The sequence below is a fragment of the Aspergillus flavus genome, chromosome 6 (genome assembly GCF_009017415.1).
Source record: "Aspergillus flavus chromosome 6, complete sequence".
In the NCBI taxonomy this organism is placed as follows: domain Eukaryota; kingdom Fungi; phylum Ascomycota; class Eurotiomycetes; order Eurotiales; family Aspergillaceae; genus Aspergillus; species Aspergillus flavus.
The window spans coordinates 1422671-1439183 of NC_092410.1; the positions used below are offsets into that span (position 1 = coordinate 1422671).

The 16513-nt window shown below is 48.3% G+C and overlaps 4 protein-coding genes across 4 annotated transcripts; 1 reads left to right on the forward strand and 3 right to left on the reverse strand.

Annotated features, from left to right (window-relative positions):
• Positions 1-349: 349 nt before the first annotated feature.
• Positions 350-5286, forward strand: F9C07_1754480 (chromodomain-helicase DNA-binding protein). Its single transcript, XM_071508365.1, has 3 exons — positions 350-521; positions 584-5006; positions 5059-5286. The coding sequence occupies exons 1-3, from the start codon at positions 512-514 to the stop codon at positions 5183-5185; spliced, it is 4560 nt and encodes a 1519-aa protein (XP_071367755.1). The 5' UTR covers positions 350-511; the 3' UTR covers positions 5186-5286.
• Positions 5287-6313: 1027 nt separating this feature from the next.
• F9C07_8367 (putative C2H2 finger domain protein) lies at positions 6314-7550 on the reverse strand (the record flags this gene model as incomplete). Its single annotated transcript, XM_041294063.1, has 2 exons — positions 6314-6933; positions 7019-7550. The coding sequence occupies 2 exons, from the start codon at positions 7548-7550 to the stop codon at positions 6314-6316; spliced, it is 1152 nt and encodes a 383-aa protein (XP_041149319.1).
• Positions 7551-7685: 135 nt separating this feature from the next.
• On the reverse strand, positions 7686-10010 carry F9C07_2286097 (NADP-dependent oxidoreductase domain-containing protein). Its single transcript, XM_041294052.2, has 3 exons — positions 9491-10010; positions 8904-9336; positions 7686-8785 (listed from the first exon to the last, which is right to left on the reverse strand). Exons 1-3 carry the CDS (start codon positions 9540-9542, stop codon positions 8308-8310), a joined length of 963 nt encoding a protein of 320 aa, XP_041149318.1. The 5' UTR covers positions 9543-10010; the 3' UTR covers positions 7686-8307.
• Positions 10011-10050: 40 nt separating this feature from the next.
• On the reverse strand, positions 10051-11457 carry F9C07_8369 (uncharacterized protein). Its single transcript, XM_041294051.2, has 4 exons — positions 11294-11457; positions 11139-11223; positions 10701-10910; positions 10051-10631 (listed from the first exon to the last, which is right to left on the reverse strand). The coding sequence occupies exons 2-4, from the start codon at positions 11154-11156 to the stop codon at positions 10326-10328; spliced, it is 534 nt and encodes a 177-aa protein (XP_041149317.2). The 5' UTR covers positions 11157-11223; positions 11294-11457; the 3' UTR covers positions 10051-10325.
• Between the last annotated feature and the right edge of the window lie 5056 nt (positions 11458-16513).

Here is a 16513-nt window from a genome sequence, read left to right on the forward strand (position 1 = left end):
CGTACAACTCTCTTTCTACTCCCTCATCATATTCTCAGCGGTCTTCATTTCTCGCCCTCTCCACCACTTCATCCCCCCCCTCTTCCCCACCTCGCTCCTTTCCTTTTTCACCATTATTTCCCTCAATTTATCCTGCCTTGGGGTCACCAAGCTATGGATTGTGAGTATTTTATTCTTCTTTTCTAACCTTTTCAAACGTGTCCTGGTACTGGCGGCTGGGGTACTTCTCCACGGTCTCGACCCACCGAGAAACACAAGAATTCCTCTCCATATCTTATGTTGAGGTTCTCTGAATTCCTTTGGTCAAGGTCTGGATGTAGCTCTCCTCCTGGGTTTGGTTTTGCCTACGAAATTGTCCCTACATCTATAATACTCACATCAACCCTCTTCGTCGCGTTTCATCAGAGCTTCCATCAAAAATAACATCCGTGCATCATATCCTGCCTCCTACCTGATTGTCTTGACTTTCGAGCTTCTAAATATTGGAAACTGAGTCGCGTACTGCTGTTTTATGCCACGCTGTATCTTTCATCCCTCGCCAGGCCCGTCCTGAGCTTCAATGCTAATGTCTCTTCTCACATAGCTACTAGCATGGTGATCCCATCTACCTCGGAGCCCTCGACTGTGATGGCTTTCGCCAATGGTCATCCGGCCTCGCCTGCCTCCGACACTGTCAGCTTTGGGAATGAGCCTTTAGCTAGTGATGGTGACAGCAACATGTTCGATTCTGTTGACAACCACGTCGTTTCCGACTCTTCCCCGGATCCTGACGCCGCGGACGAGTCCTTTAACGCCGACTCCCCTGATGCAGAAGGGTACGAGGATGATTCTGCAATGGAGGACAACGCGAAGGACAGTAGCCAGTCCAGCAGCGAAAATTCTTCATCATCTGAATCCGGTCGGGGAACAAAACGGAAATCATCCTCGGTCAACGAATCGGACTATATCAGACAGAATCCAGATCTGTACGGACTTCGCCGTAGTGGACGCGCTCGTACGACACGTCAGGTAGCCCAGTCTCTCTCAGACTCAGACTCGGATGCAGTGGCGCCTCGCTCAAAGCGTCGGCGCCCTGTGGCTTCACAACAAACCTCCAAGCGCCCCTCCCGCTCCGCAACCCAGTCCTCATTCTCGGAAGATTCAGAAACATCCGAATCCGAATACGGGGGCAGTCGTTCCCGTACAAGCAAGACGAAACGTCGCCGACAACAGGCGTCAGCTAGCGCACCTTCCCATGCCGAGGTCCGCTTCTCGACAAGAAATGCTGCTAGGGTCTCCACATACAATGAGGACGATGATGACTCAATGTTCGAGGATGACCCAGATGAATTAATGCAGAATTACTGGGTGAATGCAGTGGAAGATGATCGTCCTGCCGTGGATATTGTTCTCAACCACCGTCTGAAAGCAGGTGTAGACTCTAGTAATACCGACCTCGATCGTCATGACTTCGAGTTCTACATAAAATGGCAAGGCAAATCCCACTACCACGCAACATGGGAAACTGCCGAGTCTCTTGCAAACTGCCGCAGCACGCGCCGCCTTGACAATTACATCCGAAAGGTCCTGTATGAAGACATTCGTTTGAGGCAAGACGAGGATGTAGCCCCTGAGGATCGAGAAAAGTGGAACCTTGACCGCGAAAGAGACGTAGATGCTATCGAGGATTACAAACAGGTTGAGCGAGTCATTGCTACGCGGGAAGGCGACGAGGGGACCGAATACCTCGTGAAATGGAAACGCCTCTTTTACGACTCCTGCACGTGGGAAAACGAGGAGCTCGTTAGTGAAATCGCTCAGTGCGAAATAGATCGCTTTTTAAATCGTTCCTCTCGGCCTCCTGTCTCCGATAAGTCGGAGTCCAACCCTGCCAGCCGAAAATCATTTGAAGCCATCAAAGGTACCCCAAGTTTCCTGCGCAACGGCGAGTTGAAGGAGTTTCAGGTTAAGGGTGTCAATTTCATGGCCTTCAACTGGGTCAAAAACCGCAACGTCGTTCTTGCCGACGAAATGGGTTTAGGTAAAACTGTACAGACTGTTTCATTCATTAACTGGCTGCGACATGTTAGACGCCAACAAGGGCCCTTTGTGGTCGTCGTCCCCTTGTCTACCATGCCGTCTTGGGCGGAGACGTTTGATAACTGGACGCCCGACCTAAATTATGTTGTCTACAACGGTAATGAAGCCGCTCGTACAGTTTTACGAGAGCACGAGCTCATGATTGATGGCAATCCTCGACGGCCGAAGTTCAATGTCCTCCTAACAACCTATGAATATGTTCTCCTAGACTCCTCTTTCCTGAGCCAATTCAAATGGCAATTCATGGCTATCGATGAGGCACATCGACTCAAGAATCGTGAATCTCAGCTATATGCAAAGCTCCTCGAGTTTAGGTCTCCTGCTCGGCTCCTTATTACCGGTACACCTATTCAGAACAACCTCGCTGAACTTTCTGCCCTTTTGGACTTCTTAAATCCTGGCCTGGTTGACATAGATGCCGACATGGACTTGAACGCGGAGGCTGCCTCTCAGAAGCTTGCGGAATTGACTAAGGCCATACAACCCTTTATGCTTCGGCGAACAAAATCTAAAGTCGAATCAGACCTGCCTCCCAAGGTGGAAAAGATCATTCGAGTAGAGCTGTCGGATGTTCAGCTGGAGTATTATAAGAACATTCTTACGAAAAACTATGCTGCGCTGAACGATGGCGCTAAGGGCCAAAAGCAGTCCCTCTTGAACATTATGATGGAACTGAAGAAAGCCAGTAACCACCCTTTCATGTTTCCGAATGCCGAAGCGAAGATTTTGGACGGTAGCACTCGCCGAGAGGATGTGTTGAGAGCTATGATCACCAGCAGTGGCAAGATGATGCTTCTCGACCAGCTCTTGGCAAAGTTGAAACGTGACGGTCATCGTGTCTTAATCTTCAGTCAAATGGTAAAAATGCTTGATCTTCTTGGCGAGTATATGGAGTTTCGTGGCTATACGTATCAGCGGCTTGACGGAACGATCCCGGCGGCCTCTCGTCGCCTGGCCATTGAGCATTACAATGCCCCTGGAAGCAGTGATTTCGCCTTCATTCTCTCTACACGAGCAGGTGGTCTGGGAATTAACCTCATGACTGCTGATACAGTTGTTCTGTTCGACTCGGATTGGAATCCCCAGGCCGATCTGCAGGCCATGGCAAGAGCACACCGTATTGGTCAGACGAGACCTGTCAGCGTGTATCGTCTAGTCTCGAAAGATACAGTAGAAGAGGAAGTGATTGAGAGGGCCCGGAATAAGCTTCTTTTGGAATTCATCACGATTCAGCGTGGTGTCACCGACAAGGAGGCATCAGAGATCCAAAACAAGATGGCGCGAAATGGAATCTCCATCACTGAACCGAACTCGACTGAGGATATTTCTCGTATCCTCAAGCGTCGTGGCCAGAGAATGTTTGAACAGACTGGAAACCAGGAGAAATTGGAGCAGCTTGACATCGACTCCGTGCTTGCAAATGCCGAATTGCACCAGACCGAACAAGCCGAGGATATCCAGGCTGATGGCGGTGAAGAATTTCTCAAGGCCTTTGACTACGTCGATATCAAGGTCGATGACCTTACATGGGACGACATCATCCCCAAGGAGCAGCTTGAGGAAATCAAAGCTGAGGAGAAGAAGAAAGCTGACGAACGCTATCTCGCGGAGGTTATCGAGCAAAATCGCCCACGCAAACGTAATGTGCCCGGGGATGAACGAGATTCTCGTGAAGAACGCAAAGCAAAGAGACAAGCGAGGGCTCAGGTTTCCCTTGATGATGGCGACGAATCCGATTCGAATACGCAACTGGACCCAAAACGACCACTTATAGAGAAGGAGTATCGCCATTTGTTGCGTGCCTTCTTGCGTTATGGTGATATAGATGATCGCGAAGAGGATGTTATCCGTGAGGCGCGTCTACTGGACCGTGACAGGGAGACCGTTAAGGGTGCACTTCGTGAGATTACTGAGAAGGCTTCCTCTCTTGTCCGCGAGGATATTGAGAAGATGGAAGCTCTTGAACATGCCGGCAAAATGCCCACTAAGAAGGAGAAGAAAGCCGTTCTTTTTGATCTACATGGTGTTAAGCGTCTTAACGCATATACCATCGTTGAGCGCCCGGTTGAGATGCGGATCCTGAAGGAAGCGACAAACGCGGTGTCTGATTTCAAGAATTTTCGGGTTCCCGAAGCCACCAAGGCGGCTGATTACTCGTGTCCTTGGGGTGCCCGGGAAGATGGTATGCTTTGCATTGGTATCATACGCCATGGCTATGGTGCCTGGGCTCAGATTCGAGACGACCCAGATCTTGCGCTTGGGGATAAGTTTTTCCTTGAGGAGCACCGGGTTGAACGGAAAAACGAGCGTCTGAATGCAGAAGATAAGTCTACTAAATCTCCCGGCGCTGTTCACCTTGTCCGCCGGGCAGATTATCTGCTATCTGTTCTCAAAGACAAAGTTACCAATGGTTCAAGCGTCAATGCCAAGAGGGCTGTCGAAAATCACCACCGCAATAATCGCAAAGGTTCTCGGCCCCACGCTAGTGCTAGTGTTTCTGCTTCACCCGCGCCTTCAATTCCACGCAAAGGCCATCGTGAAATGGATCGGTCAAGGCATCGTTCTCATACTCACGGGGCTCGGGATAGCGTTGAACGCCATCACACTCCGAACTACGACTCCCGACCAAGGTCTTTTCATGAGAGCGAACGCGCCCGCCATAGGACGTCCGATGCGTCGAGTGAAGATGTTCGTCGTCGGAAGAATAGTGAGAACGGTTATTCTGCAGGCAAGGAGGACGTCGCACGCCTCTTCTTTAAGCCCATTCGTGAAGACCTCAGGAAGGTCTCGGCTGTTACCAAGGAGAACTACCCGAATAAAGCGGAGCGGGCTTCTGAGTTACGGAATCTTCTCCGTAAGATCGGTGAATTTATAGATGGTACTTTGAAGGGACAAAGCTCCGTTCATTCCTTAGAGACCCGTTTATGGTTTGTCTCTCGCGTTTATTGTCTCGATATCTCTCACTGACTAAATGAGCAGGCATTTTGTTGCGGATAATCATTGGCCTAATAAAGAAGCTGGAGGGGCCAAACTCCAAGAAATGTATCGAAAGTTGATGGCTGCTCAGAAAGTTGCAGCTGCCGCCCCAGCTTCCAATGGAAGCTAGCGGTGCTCGCTTGGTTCAGCAAAAGCAAAAAAGATCGTCCACTTCGATTCTGTGGTGTATTCATTTTCTTTCTTCCTTTCTTCATTCACGGTAAATATGCATCATTGGGAAAGCATGGCGACGGCGTCTGGTATGATATATGAAGGAGTGTTGAGCATGAGTGGACTTGATATGATGTTTCCATGATATAACTTGGCTTTTTATGTTTCACATTTATTTCTGTTCTGCGATTGGAGCAAAAGGCTTGCCAACATGTTCGCATATCTGTTTCCTGAGCTTGGTCCCCCCGTGTCTGGGGAGTATAGGGCCTTGCCTCACATCTAGCTTTTCGTTGTTATCTCCCTTCTCGCGTTGTATTTCACAACAGGGACCCCCCTTTACTGGCAGTGGGCCCTGCGGTCATGGGTGTTCTCTTCATTTCATGTATCTTATTGGCGGTGCCTTCCCGGAGTTTGACTTGCTTTGGATCATTCATCTCCTCTGGGAGACATATTGAGATATCATTAGACGTCTGATTTCTATTTTTTTTTTTTTTTCTCGGCTACTCGAGGTTGTGGCTTTGCATCTATGGATAACCCTGTCTGGGATCTGTGTTGATAAATGGACAAAACGAAAAGTACAAAGATTACGTTCCAATTCGTCTGTTTCTTCTCTTGCTAGTAATGAAGATAGCCAACTGGTCATGTGGCATAAGGAACCATAGAGCATGCGCATCGGGCCAGTTGTACCCTTACAAAGAACTTATGTGCCCCGTTCGCTATTAGATATAGAGATCTTTATAACACTTTCAAGAGTATAGCAGGACCAATGAAAAGCAAGGATCGAATTCCTACTCCGTAAAAGTACAAAACAACAAAACTCAAAGACCAGTGTTGCCGAAAACAGAGAGAAAAATCACACCATGACTGACAACCGTTCTCCAAAACATGTAGAAAAAAATAAGGATCCGATTAGGTATCTTAGTTCATGAAAGGTATACCCCTAGAAGACAAGGACAGGAAGAAGGTAAGATAAAGATAAAGATAAAGAGAAGAGATATGAGAAGGAGGATAAGGTATTGTAGAAGGAAGGATGAGGGCAGAAAAGGCGTAGGTTAATCGACCAAAGTGAAAAAGCTAATTCGCTCTTTCACGCTGCTACCGACTCTGACTCGGGATTAAGCGTCATTTCCGTATCTGCTGTCTCGGGCTGCTTCTTTGCTCCGTTTGTGGCAGCGGCTGATGATGATGGCGCCGCGGCGTCGCTGCCCATGAGGAGACTGAATAGTCGTAGTTCAGCATCACAGACGTCTTCGAAGATGGCCTCTTTCTCCAGAAATGCATGTTTTCTCTTCGGCAAGACCCTCTCCCACTCATCGCGTAGCTCTACTGTTTCCTTTTCTGCCCAGTGGATTTGTCGACGGAGGAGTCGATAGAGTTGTTGCGGCGGAAGCTTGCTCTCATAAGGCTGGAAGCCTAGCTCGCGATGGTACCCATGCTCCTCCCAATCGTTCAGATAGCAGTCCAGGTATTTGTTCTCCTCGTTCATCTTCTCATTAAGCTGCTGCTCGGGGTCCTCCTTAGGCGGTTGCGAAAGCTTCAACTTGATGCGCTGCAGCTTGCTCCCGGGTGTCCCTGCAGGGGTGCCCGCGGCGGAGGGCGCATTATGATGCTTCGGAACGGGATCAGAAGGTCGGAGAGCTTCTGTCTCATGAACTGTTCTCATATGTTTGGCGAGGGCGTCTGAACGGGTGAAACTTCGGTCACATTCTGGTCGCAAGTTAGCTTTTGCTTTGCTTTCACCCCAAACAACGGGGCGGGTCTGATAAACGTCGTGTTATGAGCATGAACCCACCTGGTAGCGCACAGTAGAACGGCTTTTCTCTCGTATGGCTTCTCATATGCGCGCGCAGTGCGTATCCGCTTGCATGTGTTTGGCCCTTTCGAGTACAGTCGGACCATTCGCAGGAATACTTCTTCTGTCGACTGCCGACGTGCTCGTTGTGGATGTGCTGGACTAGGTCGTCCATGTTTCCCAGATCTCCTGCATCGCATCCTTCCCACCGGCATACGGTGACCTGATCGTTGCCTTGGCCGCTGTAGTCGTCGTCCTGGCTGCCTCCGATAAGGGCCAGTGTGCCGGGGGAGTTGGGGATGTCGCCCGAGGTGTCCGAGGAGATGGAAGAAGATGGGGAGGCCGGGGGGATTTCATCTTGGAAGGTTGTTGAGACGGGGGTATTGCGATCCCAGGATGCGATGCCGGTGCGGCGACGTTTGGAAGGAGGCATATTTGAGGCCGAGGGGGAGAAGCCCTGCTTCAATTCCTCGCGATCCGACATATCGTCGGAGGCGATGGAAGAGAGAGGGGAACCCGGAGACTCGGTCATTGGGAGAGAGCGGGGGAGAAACGGTAGGGGAGAAATCAGTGAAGTCAATTATTCGACAGGGACTAACACCGGGTGGTTTTGCGACGGAACAAAGCATCCATCAGTCAATGGAGGTGTTACAGGCTGGGGCGAGTATACTGCCCGCGCGGCACGTGACGAGGCTATCGCGGTCAAAATACCGCCCACAACATTTTCGTCCCTTCTTTCTTTCCTTCCTTCCTTCTCCCCTTTTTCTTCGTCTTTCTTTCTCTCGCGGCAGACTACACTCCCTGTCGTGGGTCAATCTTCTGGAATTGAAATGACCTTTCCAGTCGATTACTACCACGACTAGGATGTCCTTAATTGGACGCATTGTTTATATATACCAGACTTGACTGCAGATTCGACTACCACCCTGTAATCTCAGCCAATGGTACGTACATGACTACGTGGTCATCAACTTTTTCTGTTTGCATGATGATTATTCCTTCGAGAATTCTGCAATTCGGACAATCTCCTCAGTTTACTGTGGCGAGATTGCATGTTGACATTTCTACACTTGATCTGACTCTATTCGTTCTGCACGATTGATTGTTCCAACATCATCATTGCGATTAACAGAGTGCTAACAAATGTAGAAGCGTCTAGGATACCATATCACGCTAAGGCTATTCAACAATTTATGAAATCTGATTTTATCTATTATTTAGTTCATATAGTGACAAATACAGCAAGGCATCATTGAGAATCGAACCATCCATTACTGTACCGTAACCCCTCAGTATCGAGTCCCAACAATCTCATTCCGCTTCAAAATTGCATCAATCTCTGCCATCTCTGCATCAGTCAGACGAGGCGCTTGCAAGTTCTGCGCCACCTTGGCGCTCGTGGTACCACCAGGGATAGGAATAATCGTAGGCATGCCAGGCTTGCCGCTAAGAGTTAGGACCCATGCGAGTGCGATCTGAACGGGAGCAACGCCCTTCCGAGCGGCGAGGTCATTGACCTCATTGACTAGCTTGATGTTCTGCTTCATTGCCTCATCTTGGAACTTGGGCAACGTCTTGCGGAAATCTCCATCGGGGATGTCGGCGGCTGTGGTGAAAGCGCCGGCCAAGACACCCCGTCCCAATGGCGAATATGCCACAATGGGGATGTTGAGTTCTGCGCATACTTTCGCGACGTCGTTCTGGAGGATGGTCAGGTCGAACAGAGACATCTCAACCTCTACAGCTGCAATTGGGTGCACCTTGTGTCTGTTTGGCCAAGTTAGTCAGAATCCAGTATGAGCCGTAAACCGTAGAATCCAAGAATCCAAGACCCATAAGAACCCGAAGTGCACAAAACAACAGAAACAAAAGAAAGGGAACATACGCTCTCCGAATAGTCTCCGCATCAACCTCACTCAACCCAATGCCCCCAATCTTCCCCTCCTTAACCAACTGCGCAAGAACAGTAACCGTCTGCTCTACAGTAGTCTTGGGATCCTGTCTCGCACACTCAAAGATATCAATCTTCTTCTTCCCATCCAGCACACGAAGACACTCATCCACACTGCGCCGAATATTGGCCTCGGAACCATCAGGCGCCAGCTGGCCCGGCTTCAACCCACCCTTAATGCTAAGAACAACCTTGTCCGCATTCTCTGGGTGCTGGGCGAAGTAACTATGGAGCAGATGCAAAGAGTTATATTCGGGTGTGCCGTAGAGTTCACCGGCGTTCCAGAAATTGGAGCCATGGGCGAGGGCGGTGTTCAGAGCCTCGAAGCATTGTTCTTGCGGGGGTGGTTGAGGCACCCAGGTCATTCCTGTAGTGGTGGGTTAACTACTTGTGCTTCTTTTTTGCTCCTCTTTTGCTTGTATTTTGCACAGGATATCATGGACAAGAAAAGACACCACTATAACAGCGAATCCCACCCTGAAAACAAAGGGCGGGAGAAAGGAACAAAGAAATCTACATACTCATCAACCCATAGCCAGTATGGCCAACATCCCGTCCAACAAGAGAAGGCATGGTATCTCAAGTCAAATAAATCGCTTTGCGCTGGTAAAAAAAAAGTCTCACTGAGATGTGTGAAGAAAAAACCGAGCAAGAGAAGTTGCGACTCAGTAGAAGTAGTAATTTGGATGGAAGTGGGAGGCAAGTACTCCACCAGAGAGGCGAAAAAGCGGCGGTTTATAAGAGCGAACTGGCGGTATACTCCAGCTAATATCAAGCTTTGGACCTTGCAGCGGCCTCCCATCACCACAACCCAATTGGGATATCGCCCCATCTGGCTGCTTTCGGAGATCGATAATTCTTGGAAAATTGGTCATTCGGCCATCGGTGTGTTTATGTTGTGGCCGTAAGAGGGATTGGTGACGGTACGGTGGAGATTAAGTCCGTACTATGTAGATGGTAGAGTATATTTTGTACTGGGCCGTGGTACGGATTTAAGGGTGCGGATTTATCGCGTAGGCCGGGAGGATATACATCCCGCCGTCCAACCACGCGGACATAAGAGATGGATAACGAGGCTCTTCCGAGAATGTCATTGTTACCATTTTGGATTATTCGAGCTATTGATTATTACTAACACGTTCGGAACTTTTCGCCATCGCCTATTCCGTCATCAATCGTTACACCGCTGAACGAGTTCGTTGGGGAGACATATCATATGCTCAACAGGGCATTAACGCAGAAATGATTTGAAAAAGAAGGAAAAGGAGAAAAGAAAAATCAAGCAACAGATACAGAAGAAAGACAGACCAAGCATCCAATCATCAACAGTCACATTCCTATCCTAATCATGACTCCCTAGGTCAGGGTGTGTTCATCACTGCTATGCCACGCTTGCTTGAACCTATCCGATAGCAATCGCAATAACCCCGACACAAAACCGGAGGGGTCACCCGCAGGGTCCGCCAGTCCGCTTGGGGTCGTCTGCTTTGCGGTATGGTTGCTACTTGGGGTGGTATTGTTCTGCTGTGTTTTGGTAGGCGCGGTGTTGCTACTCTCATCCGTGGCTTGATTTTGCTTCCAATTGTTGAGTTTCTGGAAGTTCTGCAATCCTATACTATCGAGAATATCGCTGACTAGATCATTGGAGCCTGGTATCAATCTCTGTCATACACCGTTAGTGGTTTCCTTTCCTAGTTGATAATCAAAGCAGTGAGTGTCCTTATGACGCACCGGATCCGGATCGCGCGCATGCAACGTCCCAGATCTGGAGATTTCCGTGACGGGGCGCGAGTGGCTGATAGAGGCAAGAGCCAGAAAGGCCAGAACAAGCAGGCAAGCTAGGGATGATGCCTTGGCAAGCAACGCCATGCTTCTTGATTTGAAACAATCGAAATTAGATGGTTTCGAACTGTGAACAGGTATAAGCCGTGGTGAAGAGAACTATCAACTTAGAGGATATGAGGCCAATAACGTCAGGTCAAGAAAGTATTAAGTTGAATTTGTCAGAGCGATCGTCAATCGCTAGATATACCCTTCGATCGACTCCTTGTCTCTCCCTGGCGGTTGCTTGGCCGTTGTGTGGAATGGGGCCGTCGGCCCGGATACCACACGCTGCCAAACGGTACGCTTCTAATTTGGTTCAGAACCGATAGCTAACATTCTACATACCTGAGAAGTTTGGGTCATGTTCGGCCTTATAGTGAGGCTTTGTATGTAATGCTGATGTCCGCCGATGTTCTTCCAAAATCACAGTCTAGAACAGTTATAAATAGGATACACTATCTGCCTTATGAATAAATCAAAGCAATCTGATGCTGGCTTACCGGCTGGTATTTGTTGTGATATCGAAGCGATCCCCGCTTCGATAAGGGATACCTACATTCCAGTGAGGGAAAAGCATTCCAGGGCATCTGCTGATAGTTGTAGTAAGCAGTAATGATCCTCACGCCACTCATCAGTATGAGATCAGAATGAGCAGATAGGAATGCGGCAAAATATATGTGTGTGCATTGAATGAAGTTCATTGGAGTAGAAAGAGCGACGTTGCTTTGTACTGTAGTACTATAAATACCCGAATCGACCTACTCAGGATACACATCAACAACCTGTGCATTTCGCGGCTTGAGTCGAGTCGAGCCGGTGCATGGATGTGTAAGAATAAATGAAGACATCACATGATATAAGTGCAATTTGGCAAAGACTTGCTTCTTATTATAGATGCGATTTCTACTACTGCATTATTTGAGACATCTTTAGCCACAAAGGGAAGGTCCCTGCGCAGCCCTGCAGTGGCGCCTGGGGCATCCAATACCATGCATTAGTCATAATTAGTCGACGTTTCATTTGACTTTGATGTCTCTTGGAGAATTTAATGTATGATCAACTTCACCAAGTCAAACTCACAGATCCAGTGACATACGCTGGAGCCTTGGTCAATTATTCTTTCTGGCACATACGATGCCGAGCTTTCTTGACCATGTATATGGCAATAAATCAACAGATACTGCTCGTTGTGGCAACCAAGAGGGCGCAAACATATACCATATAGACCGTACCGGATAATACCGGAATTTTCGAAGCCCGTATGTGTATGTGCTTCTAGCCCGCGGTTCCCATCGTTGTTCACCGTGTGCAGCGAAATCTGTCGAGATTCCACAGACCCTATTACGTATAGGATACTAGGCTTTATTGCTTCGTTGACATCTTTATGTACCCGGCTTCCGAGCCATTCTGAATGCAACTTCCCCTAGCGCGTCGCTGGGTAGCGTCTTTTCAACCGAGTAATGACATTGCCCAGGAGCCATTGCGGTTGTAAAGCCGAACCACAACTGGCTGTATTTGAAGAAAGACTGATTTCTCTCTTGTCGCGTCCTCGTCCAGGTGTAGGTATTGGTATTCATGGCTAGGCAGGAAGCAACTTCGCTGCTATGATATCGACGTCTTCTGGAGGCTCATTATCGTCTGATAGCCATGGGTTGACCCCATTATGTGCCACAGAGAGCGTTGTCATAGCTGGAAGGACGCTCGAGGCCACCAGTATATGCCACATGCAGGTTCTATCAGCTATGGCTGGTATATTGGCCTCGGTGTAGTTCAGGGAGGGTAATCGGCTTCGTTTGGCTGATCCTGTAGCTGGGTCTTCGCGTCTGTAAGTGTCAAGTTTCACGGTTATATCTTGTGCACTGGAAGATGAGGCAGTCGTCTTACCTGCTCAGACTATTCTGAAATGTGTCTAGCCACACATGGAGGCCGTTGATTCTAGTACATTTTGTGTCAATGACAGACTTTGCTGGCTAGAAGTGTATAGAGTAATGTCTAAGCACGACCGGGACCGAATCGTCAGCAGGTCAGTTCTAGGGTGTAGGGCTGTTGATGCCGCTGAGCCCCGCACCTGACTCACGGGGGTATATAGGGTCCGGGCAGAAGGGTATGGGCGAGCTCGTGGTTTAGGGGGTAGGGGGTATCACACGCCAGCGTCATGGCAGCGAGACAACTCGGAGGGTGACGGAGGGGGTGAAGGGTGTGGAGGAGTTCCTAAGAAGATGACAGACACCTTGTGAGTTTTCATCGTGAACAATGAGGGATAACAGGTAGGTCTGGCATGAGCTTACACAGAGGTGCCGACCGGAGACCGTCCCGACAGCGACGACGAGAACAGTCTGCGATCTATTGGGGCCATATTTACTCTGCACTGAGGTAGACTAGTGAGTGTGGTAAAGTTAATAAAACATCAAGATGAGCTTCTGAGATGCCCAGATTCTGTGTGTATGGGCGTACGTACGACTAGAATGCACTGGTTTGATTGTTGAAGGCTAGTAGTATACAGCTATAAAACCACAACTCTCGACACTCTTCATCGTATAGCAGTATGGCAGGTTCAAGCAATGTGAATACACCAATAGCCCTTCATTGTCTCCTCACTAGTGATAGTCTCAAAGCCAACACTTTGCCCACAATGTTCTCCATGGCATACGGTACCTGCCCTTCGACTCACCGGACAAAAAGTACACGAATCTGATACAACTATACAGTACAGTTTGGCTTCACGTCGGAAATTTTCGCACAATAGTGGAACAATTCGCAGCAGCTAATTTACTACCCATGCATACTCATCACGGTCAATTCCCATGGCCGTCGCAGATGGCCGGCTAGAAGATTAGGGCTCCTCGAATTTGATTAATTACTGGCCTTGGCAGTCACTCGTCAGCAAATCAACAATTAAGCTTACAAGAAAGAATAAGCTGGTCCCCGAGTACCACCGAGTATTGAACGGTTTTAACGCTTTCATCCTGGATATGGACTATGAGTACGTAGTCATACATCGTCTCGTTCGGATAATCCGATTTGCCAAGCCAATGAAAACAAAAGAAAAAGCGGACCCAACGAAGGGTAAGAAAAATAAAAAATAAATAAAAAATAAAAAAAAGGCCCTGCCACAAAACCAGCCACACAGGATTTGAATCATGGACCCCGGCCAGGCCAACAGCTAAGCCCAGTTGACATCCATCACCCTCGGCGCTTACTACCGGACAGCCCTAATCCGTCGTCCGCCCCACTCCGGACCGGAGCATTCGTATGCACCTACGTAAGTTTGTCGAAGGGGAACAATAAAGTTATCATCTTAGCGAAGCGCCGCAATCTCTGGAGAAAGCAAATGACCCTGAGGAGAAATGTTGCTGCCTTAGGTTGGTTCCACTGAGATGTGGCTCACAAACGCTGGCTTACGTATGGTCGTATGACGAGCCACAAGGCCAAAACACTAAGCTTCGGACTAAGGAAAAGTCTAGATAGGTGTGGAAGCCGACGGTAGGGGTCTGTGTCTCTTTCATTATCTTATTGTGCACAGCACTAGGGCTGCAAGCAGGATTAAGCTGCAGCGCTTAGCTGTCTCTGCGGTCTTCGATACGTCCTCTGTCAAAATCCTGGCCCCACTCCGTGACGTCTCTGCTTACGTAGCATAGTATATTTTTCTGTGATGCTTCATAGATTGTTTATCAGATGTTAATGCAAAAGCGAAGGGTCGATGGTGATCTTTGCTGATTTTTCTTCTTATTTCTTCCCGAATATGCCTTGTTTTCCCGGGGTATACGTATTCCTCATTGTAACAGGAGCCGTCTTGTGATAAGATGGCTGATCTTTCTCTATCCCGTTACAGACGAGACCATGAAGGGCATACGCGGAGCACGTACGTATATCGGACTGGGCTATGAGATCTGAAGATACACCCTGGGTGTTGACATATTCCATGCAGTCGCCAATCGAACTATGTAATCCAAAGAAGTGGGCTGTGAATCCACCGCAGCACCTAATCGCCGAGCCACAGATCCTATGGATCAACGCATTACTAAGGCACCACTATCTCGAATCCTCGATACATAACTGTACGACTGCAGGAAGTAAAAAGAAGCTAAGGGTAAACGTCGGGAAATACGGCAATTATATCCGAGTCTCGCTGCACGTCGTCAGTATTTCCAGAATTTCAATACCGTCCGAAGAAACCAAACTCAAAAGTCAAAAATATTCTCCGTTCGCCATTAGACCGGTAACTGAACAGACAATACGGACAATAAAAAACAGGGTTTCCCGTCCCAAACTTTCTTCCGGACCCTGAAGATCGTGTGATTGAGTCAGCAGCATTAAGGTCACTGACTCGGTACCCTAAAAAACCATGTTTCCCATAGACTTAATACCGTCTGATATACTGGAACCCTATCTACCGTCCCACGTTCTGCTAACCCATGGATATGCATCCCCTTCGGGCCCAAAGTAAACCAACATACAAACCCACCCAAGAAGAAGAGAAAAAAAAAGGAGTAAAAAGCAAAAAAAAAAACAAACAAACACTCTGATACATAACGCTCCTAGGACCAAAATCCGACATGTCGCATCTGCCAATTGCTAAGCTGTACCAGTCTAGACCCCTCGTGGCTTGTTTCAGGTCCCTCCAAACCTTTTCTGACCCCCCATCACTTATCCCAAATTCCTAAAATTCACCTTTCTCCGCACACCCACGGGATCCTTCCGTGAGCTGAGACGGTGATCTAGCCTGAGACGGCCGATCGAGCCTTTACCCCAACCGGTTCTCTTCACCATCAACTTAAACGGGAGGTTTAGCCCGGCCATACTATGAATGAAAAGGCGATGATCCTTGCCCTATCAAAGCCGCAGTTCACGTCATCCCTCGCGCGATATACGCATCTTCTGGGGCTGACATCTACGTATGCACGCATAAGATTTTCTTAAAATAAAGCTAGCCAAAGAAAAAGAAACGGCATAGCCGAGGGCCCAGTCGCAAGCTTGGGAGGGTTGTTATTGTTGTTGTCGTCGAAGCAAAAGGCGGGATAGAATGAACAAGGGAACAAGAGACATTGAGATTGATATCCCCCTGTTCGGTTTGGGTTTTATTCCCTACCTCGTGTTTTCCCGGTCTGCACATCATTGCCGGGATCGGCTAGTGGCTTGAAGAACTGACGTCTCCAGCTATCTAACTCTACCTCGATGGCTTTTGCCGGTATTGTCGTTCTGTAAGTTGTAATTCAAATAAACGTAAGACTAGTCCACTAGGAGTATAAACTGCACGCCACATGAGGCTGTTCTTAACACCGAATCTCACGTTTCGCTCGTCTCAAAGGGGAAGGAGATGAGGGATTGGTCTAGGATAGGAAGGGAGGTAAACTAAAGAGAGTAAGAGGAATAGAATAATTAATTTAGTTTCCTTTTTTCAATGGTGTTCTTGCCATTTCTTTGGTTTCTCCATATTTCATTTGCCCCTACGGAGTACATGCTCTTGGGTTTTGAGAAAAACAGAAGAAAACAAAAGAGAAAGATATTAAGCTACAGGAACTAAACCCAAGTGGTCCAGGGTTAAAATGTTAAACACAGTGTGTTTCAAGAAATTTGTGAGGTACGGGTGATTTTCGGCAGAAGTGCCGTGGGTTGTTGAATCTGGTATACTATTTCGTCTTGGTGTAATTTTCGGTCTTGGTCCCCTAATATTTCTCCCCTCGAATCATGAGCCGACAATAAGATTAAGGTCCAATATT

Bases quoted from the DNA above. Each gene is read 5' to 3' on its own strand.
- F9C07_1754480 (XM_071508365.1), top strand. The intron at 5,007-5,058 runs GTTTGTCTCTCG...CTAAATGAGCAG, and splicing joins TCCTTAGAGACCCGTTTATG to GCATTTTGTTGCGGATAATC.
- F9C07_2286097 (XM_041294052.2), bottom strand. From the start codon at position 9,542: ATGCCTTCTCTTGTTGGACGGGATGTTGGCCATACTGGCTATGGGTTG. The intron at 9,337-9,490 runs GTATGTAGATTT...CCACCACTACAG, and splicing joins TACTGGCTATGGGTTGATGA to GAATGACCTGGGTGCCTCAA. The intron at 8,786-8,903 runs GTATGTTCCCTT...TTGGCCAAACAG, and splicing joins GCGGAGACTATTCGGAGAGC to ACACAAGGTGCACCCAATTG.
- F9C07_8369 (XM_041294051.2), bottom strand. The intron at 10,632-10,700 runs GTGCGTCATAAG...GGTGTATGACAG, and splicing joins ATGCGCGCGATCCGGATCCG to AGATTGATACCAGGCTCCAA.